The sequence below is a fragment of the Leptopilina heterotoma genome, unplaced genomic scaffold (genome assembly GCF_015476425.1).
Source record: "Leptopilina heterotoma isolate Lh14 unplaced genomic scaffold, ASM1547642v1 Lhet_91, whole genome shotgun sequence".
In the NCBI taxonomy this organism is placed as follows: Eukaryota; Metazoa; Arthropoda; class Insecta; order Hymenoptera; family Figitidae; genus Leptopilina; species Leptopilina heterotoma.
In genome coordinates, this window is record NW_025111197.1 from 392,113 (window position 1) to 403,377 (window position 11,265).

The 11,265-nt window shown below is 26.5% G+C and overlaps 1 protein-coding gene across 1 annotated transcript; it reads left to right on the forward strand.

Annotated features, from left to right (window-relative positions):
- The first annotated feature begins 208 nt into the window (after window positions 1–208).
- On the forward strand, window positions 209–8,146 carry LOC122511938. The gene is made up of 2 exons (XM_043627509.1): window positions 209–342; window positions 5,980–8,146. Exon 2 carries the CDS (start codon window positions 6,003–6,005, stop codon window positions 7,269–7,271), a length of 1,269 nt encoding a protein of 422 aa, XP_043483444.1. The 5' UTR covers window positions 209–342; window positions 5,980–6,002; the 3' UTR covers window positions 7,272–8,146.
- Window positions 8,147–11,265: the final 3,119 nt, after the last annotated feature.

The following is an 11,265-nucleotide window of genomic DNA, read 5'->3' on the forward strand; positions in this document are numbered from 1 at the left end:
ATTTGTAGGCGTGGCTTGTGCTGAATAGCAGACGCATCTCGACGACTGAATATGTTCATCCCTCCAAGAATGCTCCACCCTTAAACAAAATTGAACAACCTACGATTGGCCCAAGCTACCCTTGGACGCCTCCACTTGTCTCTTATGACTTAGCTGGAATAACCCCTAAATAGTACGATGCGCGAAAACAGCTTCATTTCAGCATGGACCGTTGTTGGTCTATCGCTTCTTATATATAACATATATGTCAGTTCTACAGTGATAGTGCTTAAATGTGTTTGGTTCTATTAAACGCGATATCTGTTCCAACATAAGGAAACAAACTGTTTCTAAATTTTTGAGGTGAAGTTTTCCCCTTTTACCATAAATGGTTATTGTTTATATATGTGATTTTATAAATTATGACACTGCTTTGAAAATTTTTATAAAGCCTTGCATAAACCCTTACAGCCTAGAATATTTGGGTCAGTATCAGTTTGAAACAATGTTTTTGTGAAGATTGCTTGACAATTATTGTACAACTGAAGATATTTTATCAACTTTTGTACAAGAAATATAATCAAACTAAAAAATAACTAAGAAGATTTCAATGATAAAATTTTGCATAAATGCATAAAAATAAAATTTTCACTTCATAAATACATTATACATCATTTTTTTACATGCTTTAATAGTTTTAGAATAGTTTTTTTTTAAATTCAAATTATTTTTTAAAACCCATAATATTAGGTTGCTTTTCTCACAGAGAAACAATGTAAAATAATTATTTTTTATTTCAATGGTTATCCGTAGGACATCCTTAATATTCGGATGATGCTGTGAGAGAATTATCACAAAAACTTTTGCATCAAATATGATACAGACCGAAATATTTCAGGACATTTGGTTTGAGGATATCGATAGATAAATATCGAGAAGCATCCGGAAATGCTTATTCTACCAAAATCCTTCCTTTCGGAAATCGATTGATATTCTTGAGACGTTCATAGAATACCTTCAACACCCGGATAATTCTAGGAAAATATTTTGATGCCGTATATCTAAAATTGGAAATATGATGGAAAAAATTATCACTACCATGACAGGAACGGATGTTTCAGGATATCCTATGAACGTCCTAGGGGAAATTCATTAAGATCGTTGCACGGTTAGGGGGAAAGGGGAAAAGTTCTAAAAATGGTTACCACAAAGGGGTGGGTAAGTAGTTTAGAATTATAACTTTACGTATTTTCAAGTTATTTTTTATCTTTGTTTTTAATATTGCTTTTAATTTTAATTATGAAAAATTCAGATCCTAACAGTAATAGGATATTTAGGAAATCCGATAGGTGTCCTAAAGATATTTGGAAATTAGAATATTCGTTAGATGTCCCAGGGACAAAGATATCCGGAAATTAGGATATCCGTAAGATTTCCCAGCGACGTCCGTGGTTAACTTGAGGACATCCTAGGGAAATTCTAATTTCCAAATATGACTAGGACGTTAGTAGGATGTCCTGAAATATCTATTAATGTTAGAGAATACAATATCCTTCAATCATTGTCATAATATCTATTTTTGTTATTATTTTAATTAATATTCATGTGATAAATATCAAAATTTTTCTGAATTAATTAAATTAAATAAAAATATATAATTAAATATAAATAAAATTTTAATTTTTTAAGGGGTTGTAAGTCATTGTTGCATAGTTACATTTAATTGGGAGGGATTTATTCTTTGCAATCAAGTGTTGCAACGGGAAGAGTTTGGATCAAAATTAAGTTAAATTAAAATCTGATTCAAATTTTTAAATTGATTTCATTCTCTTTGTTGGATATCTAATATGATCTGTTCACAATTTCATGATTCACACTCGGTGCGTCTTTTCGAAAGCGGATAATTTTAAATCCTTTTATAAAGTATAATATTTTTATCAATGGGATATGAAAAAAATGTTTACTGGCAGCATCCGGATATTTAGGATATCCTACAGACTTCCTATAAGGATATTCGTAAATTATAACATTCGCAGGATGTTCCAAATACATCCGTGAATATCTTGAAGCACGGATGCACGGAAAAATGAATAAAATAATATTTACTATTTTCATAATGAAATTTGAACTGTTATGAATTTCAATGTCTTTCTATATCACTTTTTACTATTTTCGAAATATTTATTTTTCTAAATCAAATTTTAGTAAAAATTAAGAAAATATAATACTACGAATTTGGTAAAATTTAGCTTTAGAAATTACCAAAACTTTTTTTTATGTTTTTCTTTGAAAAAGTGTAATGTCAAAAATTAATATATGATGTAGATTAAAGCAGGACTAAAATTATATGTATTCTACGCGGAAATAAATATTTTATCCAATTTAAAAAGTTTTAGGTTCAATTTCACTTCTTATGCTTGAAAAACCGTATTGTAATTTTACAAACAAAAAGGAAACAAATTATTTTTGAATTATGAAAGTCAAACACAAAATGGTATAGCATATCTCACCGTACAGACAAGGTCAAGTCACGTGTGTCAATGCCAAAACTGAGCACTTCGATATTGCTGAACTCTTCATGCTAATCTCGTATAGCGTACGTAGCGTGACATCGTAATGACAATAAATTCGTCAAATTTAAGTTCACAGAAATATTGATTTATATTTGCTCATGAAATTTTTCTCTATAAATGAGAAATATATGAAACATTTTTATTTAAAAAATCTACATTTTTAAAATTATATATTACTGTTTACAGTTAATTATTATAAATAATACTAATTACTTAAATATTAACTAAAATAGTCTGATAATTCTGTATTCATTCATTCAATCATTCTGTCCGCAGTTTGAAGTTAGTTTTTGTGTATGCTTTTTTTTTTCTTTAAAAAATATTGTTTGACAAATCGAAAATATGCAGGTATTTTTTCATGAATTATAATAAAATAATATTTGAAAAAATAAATAAAAAAATATGATTAACAAATAAAAAGTACATCCATTTTGTTTATTATATACTTTTTTCTGTAACAAATTTTGTTTCACTGATCTAAATTATGCACATTTTTCTTCTTTTTATTTATAAAAAATATTAGAAAGTTGGTAATTGTTAAAAAATTATGATTAAGAAATAGGAAAATTTTTTTATTTTTAGAAAATACAGGAAAAAAATATTTACTTAAAAAATGTTCTGATACATTTATTTACGAATTTCTTTAATTGTAAAATTATTCAAAAACATCAATAACTTCTTTTTCTAAATAAGTATTTCATTATTATTATTTTTTTCTTAGGAAGTAAGATTTTCAAAAATTTCAAATCCAAATCTTTTTCAAATATTTAAAAATTTTTCAATTAAATATATATTAGAAAATCAAAACTTTAAATACGCAAAAAAATTCAATTAAACTTTTTCAAAAATATTAATTCTACAGAATAGTTAGTTAAAAATATGAAAAATTCAAATTTTAACCGATTTTAATTTAATACCTTTTCAAAATTCAATTATTTCTAAAAATTTTCGCTATAATTCTTTTAATATTCAATGATAATCAAAAATTTTAAATAAAATTTATTTTTAAATCAATTTTTATTAGAAAATTCTACGAGAATTCAATTATTTAAATACAAAAATAAATAATTTATTGAATAATTTAATACTTCTTAAAATTTAATTCTCATAAAAAATTTTATCAACAAATTCTTAAATAATTAAATTCTTTTGACGGATTTTAATAAAATCTCGAAAAGTAATTACATTATGTTTCGAGGAATTTGATTAATTGTATTAAAAATAATTTGAATTCTGAGATGAATTTTATTATATATGAAAATAATTGAATTCCTGAAAAGAATTTTATTATTTACCTATTAAAATAATTGAATCCCTGTAAAAACTTTTATTATTTATGAAAATAAATGAATTATTGCGAAGAAATTTTTAAAAATATTATCAAAATTTTTTTTAAATAAGTGAATTCTTTTGGAAAATTTTGTTAAAATAGTAGATATTAAAAATCATTGAATCGAGGTAAATATTTGAAATTTTGCCAAGAATGTCATTAAAATTTTTAAAAATATTTGAATTTCAGAGAAATTGAATTTCTGCAATCATTTGTAACTTCTCCAAAATTCAATTTTTTTAGTGTTTTGAACTAAAATTCTTCTATAAATCCATTATTTTTAATAATTAATTAAATATATATTAAAAAATGTAACTAATTTCAGAAGAATTTGAATTGTATTAAAATTTTTCAAAAATCTAAGTTTTTTCAAATTTTCACTTAAATTCATTAAAAATTAAATTTTCATAAAATTTCAAATTAAAACCTTTTGAAGTTGATTTCTTTATGAAAATTTTAATTGCAACTTTTTTAAAATTCAATTAATTTTGAAATATTTAAGTAAAATTATTCATTAAATAATTTCTAATTAATAATTTTATGATAGTCCTTCAAAAATTAAGTTATTGGGAAAAGAAATTATTATTGTCAGAAATAGAAAATTTTTAAAGAATTTTGTATTAGAATTCGTGGAAATTTCATAGTTTATGAGGCAAACAAAAAAGACACAAAAATTCAGAATTTTCTTATGAATTCTAAAAATTAATTTTTTCCAGTACTTTGATTAAAATCTCTGACTTTTCCCTGAATTTCTTATCTCAGAATATATGATTATTATAGATATAATAGTATTAATACTACATTCCAATTCATATTTTATTTTTATAAAAAAAATATTTCAATTAGAAATTTTTAAATTCTATTATTTTTGAAATTGCTAATTTTATTTAAAAAAAGGAAGTAAGAAGTTAGCCGCGCGCGAATTGTTGATAGTTTTAAATAATTTATTTGTAATTTAAATATTTATGATAATAACTTTTTTTAAATGATCAAGTACGTTTCTAATTCATTGAATTTCAATCTATAGATGTGCTCCTTTTTTTATCTTTCAGTGAATTATGCAATAAGTAAATGATAATATTCACCATCGTTTGGAATTGTTTCGTTCTGTTCCAAAAATGATATGCCCATAGGAAATAACATTTTTACTTAGAGAATCGCTTTTAATTTTTTAAATTAATTAACTCTATTTTATTGTTTATATAAAGCAAAGTACGCTAAAATTTATTTAATTTTATGAAACTGAATCTGGCATCTATAGTTATCAGCACCCACATAAATTTGAAAATTAAATTTCAAAGTTAAATATTTTTTATGAAGCTGCTACTTGCACCTAGTTATCAGCAGCATAAAGTCAAAACTTTATTTTGGTTTTCAACGAAAACAAAATTTACTATAAAATTTAATTTTCAAAATGAAGTGGGTGCTGATAACTGGATGTACTTTCAGCTTATATATTAATTTTATTATTTCAATAGGTTCTCAGAGATTTTCTAAAGTAATAAAATTATGAAAATAATAGAGTATTTTTAAATTATTGTACAATTGATTCCAATTTTTCAAAGCAGTAGTAATTTTTTTAAGTAGATTTTTCAGAGTACAGAATTAGAAAACAGTTTTTAAAATTTTTTATTATTTTAAAGTTTATTTGGAAAAATTAAAAAAATTGTATTTAAACTTTCGTTGCATATTTCAATTCCTTTATGACGTAGAAATTTTACATATTTTTTTCAGAAAGTTAACACTTCTAGCGTCGTTTACTTCACATGTGTAATATTAGTTTAACAAATCTCCCGACGCGACCCTAGAAACGAAGTTATAAGCATGAACTCCTCCCCACTAAATTAGTGACGTCGTTTATCGTCGATCTCTCTCCATCAATATAGTAACTGTGTAGGAGTAGCGTTTGTTTCAAAGACAGAATATTATTATATAACAACTATAACAGCATTTAGAAATTCCAAAAAGTTAAAATGTTATCTTAAAAAATATATTTCAAGAATGAAAACGATTCTTTTTGCTTTTTGAATAATTAAACCACCTTTTACATTTAAACATTCATAAAAAAGCTGATAATGTTCGTTCCCATGTTCACAGACTTGATATTCCACGTTAACACAATGACAATGGAAGAACGTTCCTGTGGCCTTGAACGTGAATCACCTGTTATATCAACAACTACAATCCTATCATCAAATTCATTCTCTGATGATGCACCCGTAGACACTTCGAATTCTATCCAAAAAGTAAATAAACGATCTTTTGATGTCGCTTTTCTGGTAGCACCCGATGAGAATCTTTCAAGACGACAAAGCGAAAAATTGAGCGTAGTTTGTGTTAACAAATTAACAGATATGACTAATGATTATTTTCGCAATTCCAAAATAACTACTCGACATGATAGTGAAGGACAGGAGAAATCATCTCAAAAACAAACTAAAAAACAATCTGAAAATCATAAAAAAAGATTGTATCAATACCCGGAAGATTGTTTTAGTTGTTCTTACATTTCATCGAAAACAGTAACTCCAATATTAAGTAGAATTTCATCTGAACAAAGTGCAGAACATTATATTCATAATCGATCTCAAAAATGTCATACTTCACCAAATCTATCTCAAGATTCGCAAAATCTCTTGGGACGTTATGTGGATATCATTGAACCAATTGGTTTAACTCGTTCAACATCATGTTCCGAAGGAATTGGTGAATCGAAAAGCGCATTTACTAAAGTATCCTTGACTTCAAGAAGTGCTTTTGATGATGAACAAACATCTCCTAGATCATCAATTTCACCAGATGGAGCAAGCTATCAAAGCAGTATTAGTCCACCTGTTATCCCCCTATCGGGAAGTTCAAACTTCAAATGCTGTTCATTGCCTACAAAAATAACATATCCATTCTTAATGGGACCCGAAACACAAAAGTCAAATCTTCTGGATAATCTCAAGATTTCCCAAACACCAAAGATTCATAATCAAATGTATCCCAGTCTACCATATAATCCAATTTCAGTATTTCCTCAAATAAGTGACACCCTATCGAGACCCAGATTCCTGACAACCACCAACAGTGTTACGGGACTTTTACCAGCATCATTAGCAGCTCTCACACTTCCAGCGCAAAATGTGTGCGCCAAATGTAATCTTTCATTTCGAATGACGTCGGATTTGGTTTATCACATGCGATCCCATCATAAGAATGAAACAGCAGGTGAATCGTCGAGAAGACGAAGAGAGGAGAAACTTCGATGTCCGGTTTGTGACGAAAGCTTTAGGGAGAGACATCATCTCACGCGACACATGACCGCACATCAAGATAAAGAAAGCGATGCAATCGTCGATCAAGTTGAAGTCAAAAGAAGAAGTGTTCCCATTCATGGCAAGTGACATAGCAAGTTTTAGTTGACGAATAATTTTCCTTCCCTAAGGTATCATTAAAAAAAAACTTTAAATCAATACGTATAAGATCTCATCTTTAGGTGAGTTTGTGATCTTACATAATACATTATAGGATATTACCAAAGAAGTTAATTTTCAACACAGAACGTTGCAATATAAGAGTAGTTTTTAACATTCAAAATCGTTAAAGAATTTCAAACATATATTTTTATTTATGTTCGTAAATTCAAGTAATTAAAATTTTTATTAACAAATTTTGCCCTTTAAAATATACAATCTAAAACAAATTCCCGTAAGTACTTGGGGGCCGTATGAGTCAAATTATTTAATAATAAACCTTCAAGAGAACTTGTACACCTCAACTAATATCATACAATTATTATAAATTCCCAATATTTTATATCAATTTTTAGTTTCCTTAATTTTCATTGCTTCGTATTTATATTTAATGATTAAATCCACTAGTTTAATAAAACTACACAAGCATTAGAAAAATTGTTAATACTTAATTGCTTAGAAAAAAACGTTAATAATAATAGACAAGTAATAAAAAAATTAGTCAATACTTCATTGAGGACAAAATTTGTATTATTATTAGTTGTATTAAAATATTTATGTTTATTACATGGAGAAAACATACAATCTTTAATATATGGGGAATTTTCTGTAATACAGACCACCCCCTCTACCTAAAATGGCTTTAAAAATAGACCATTCTTCTGGAAAAATTACAGCTTGGGATACGTAGTTACTTTGGCCGTATGGCTTTTTTAATTAAAAATTTGATCAAATTTGCTTTAAATTTGTTGCTAGAGGGTTTTTGGGGTCACTGATTACGAATCTGAAGTCTATTTTTAGAAATTCAAAATGGCGTATCCAATATGGCGGACAAATTTTCAAATTTTATCAGATTCGGTTAAAACTTGTTACTCGGGTGTTTTTGCGGTCGCTGATTACGAATCTAAAGTCAATTTTTTAAAATTCAAAATGGAGGATCCAATATGGCGGAAAAAATTTTCAAATTTGATTAGATTCGCTTAAAACTAGTAATAATAATAAATTATTTACATAATGTAACAGTATGAATTTACAATTTCTTAAAAATGATTTCAGGTTCGTAATCATCAATCCCACGAACCTCCAAATAAGTTTAAAAAGAATCTAATCAAATTTAAAAATTTTTCCCGCCATATTGGAAATATGAAAAAAATAATAAATTACAAAAAGTAGTAATATTTATTTCAAACCATTGGATGAACATTGACCGTTTTTTTAAAAAAAAGTTATGTAGCAAACTATTTATTTCATTAGCATTTAGTGAATAACTTTTAACAACACTTCGTTTTCCTATATTTTTTGGTTTCTTGATTAAGATTTTAGAGTCAGATTTAAAAAATTCAAAAAATTCAAAATAGCGGATTTAATATGGCCGAATTTTTCAACAAATTATCAAAATATTTTTAAATTTCATTAAAATTGTTTCAAAATTGTTACTCTGGAGTTTTTTTGGTCACTGGTTACAAATCCGTTATTAGTTTTTGAAAATTTAAAATGGCAGATTCAATATGGCGGGCCAGATTTTTAAAAATTGCTTGAATTTGCTTCAAAATTGTTATTAGGGGGTTTTTGGAGTACCTGATTACGAATCAGATGACATTTAAAAAAAAATTTAATTCAAAATGGCGGATCCAATATGACGGATGAGATTTTCAAAAATTGCTTCGATTTGCTTCAAAATTTCTACTCGGGGATTTTCGAGAACACTGATTACGAATCCGATGTCAGTTTTAAAAAATTCAAAATGGCGGAAAAGATTATCAAAAGTTGCTTCGATATACTAAAGAATTGCTTTCCGGGGGACTTTTTGGGTTGCTGATTACGAATTTTATAAATTTTGAAAATTTGACAGCGGATTCGTAATCAGGAACCCCAAAAACCCCCGAGTACCAATTTTGAATCAAATCGAAGCAAAGTTTTGAAAATCATATCCGCCATTTTGAATATTGAAAATTTCATAAATCTAACATCATCGAATTCCCCGGGAACATGAAAATCTGATCAAACTTGAAAATTTTGAAACTATCTATTTATTTTGTTTGTTAGCATTTATTTATATTTATTTATAACGCTATATTGTCTTTTAAAAATTTTAAATTAAAAAAACCATACGGTAAATGAAACTACATATCCCAAGCTGTAAGTTTTCAAAAAGAATGGTTTCTTATTTTTAAACCCATTTTGGGCAGAGGGAGATCCGTTATTCAGAGAATGGCCCATATTCTAAAGTAATTTTATGTTGTATCGATAAAAATATAAATTTCTATTTCCATTTAAACAGATTTCTGTATAAATTTAGTGAAACCAAATAAGGAATTTATGATAAAAAAATGAAATTTTTAATAGAGTCAATCATATTTTTTTAAGTTAGATTAAATTTGAAAAAATGTATTTAAATTTTTATTTTTTTATTTTTTATTATTATAACTGGAAAAGCGTATTACGACTTTGAAGCAACTAAGTTATATAATTAATCAAACAATAAGTATAAATTTTAAAAAGCAATAAATTCTCCAAAAGTTTGATTTTTATATTGAAAATATTAAATATTAAAGGAAGAACTTTAGTTTATAAATTTATATTTTTATTTAATATTTAGCTAAATCTATGTATCTGATAGTTTTTACCGAAATGGAAATAATGTAAATCTGAATTTTTTGTTTTTTTACGCGGTAGAGGTTCAGGGATACTGAAAATAAAATAGGTTATGATGTCAAAAAATGCATGATAATGATTGTATCGGATTTTTAAATAACGCAGCATCTGGTAATCGAAGAGTACTAAAAAGTTTCTTTTCGAGATTTTGTATAGGAACATGTTGACATTATTTATGTTAACTTTTTGTAACGGCTAAATTTGGCTACTTATATTTTTAGTTTTAAGTCAGATTGTATGCAACATGTTCTGTTAGTACATCGAAGACTCAAAGGGGAATCGAATAAGAAGCATGATTATTCTCGAAAATTCAGTAATTATTTTGTGATCTTAGTAGCATTTGGATAGTTATTCCTTTGATCGTATCTCGAAAAGTATCCAGTGACTGTTGACAATGAAGATATTCTTAAAGATACTAAGAATGTCAATTGATATTTTTGAAAAATTTTAGAGATATTCTTATTTTCCGAATGCCGCCGGATAACTTTAGAACTTCATGATATATTTTAATCACACATAAGCTATTTTTCTTTGGTTAATAAAACTTAATTTTTACAAAAAATGTATTTATCAGAATTTCTATGGTTATTAATTTTTCATTTAATAAAATTTCCATACGTCAGAGATCCAGTGGTCGCATAGACACATAAATTGTTTTAAAGACGTTTTCAAAATGTTTTTCAGTCGTTCATCTCCGTTCAAAGACAAGATGTAGGTCTAAAAAATATTTTTAAGACAATTCTTTAAAGTGCTGAGATAATAAACATAGGTATCCAAAGAACATCTTAAAGAAAGCTTTAAGACAAATTATGATCCAGTGCTCAGTGGGTATTAAAGCTAATTTTCAAGAATCTTTAAAAACAATCTCAAAATCTTTTAAATCTAGGAAGAGTTTAATAAAAAATTTCTTTTTAAAACATGATCAGTTTTTATTTCTTTAAAATCAAACGTTCCATTTATTTCTAATACGAAATAAATTTGCCGCAGGGGCCCCATTGGGAAGATTCAGTTTCATTATAGTTTGGGGTATATTATTAAATGAATGAAAAAGTGAGAAACTAGTTTCATTTCAATCTAAAACGCAAATAAAAGACCTAATTTAGTTTTGCGTCAATTTGAATCTAAATTAACAGACGGAATTCAGTTTTAACTTTCATGTGAACTTAGAACGAAAGTGAAACACTTAATTTTGTTTCTTTGCAAATTCTTTTCCATTAAACATGACATCAGTTTTTGGTATTATTGATTATACTTTGAAGTCAGTTTTTCA

Excerpts from the sequence above, each read along its gene's own strand:
- LOC122511938 (XM_043627509.1), top strand. The coding sequence starts at position 6,003 with ATGACAATGGAAGAACGTTCCTGTGGCCTTGAACGTGAATCACCTGTT.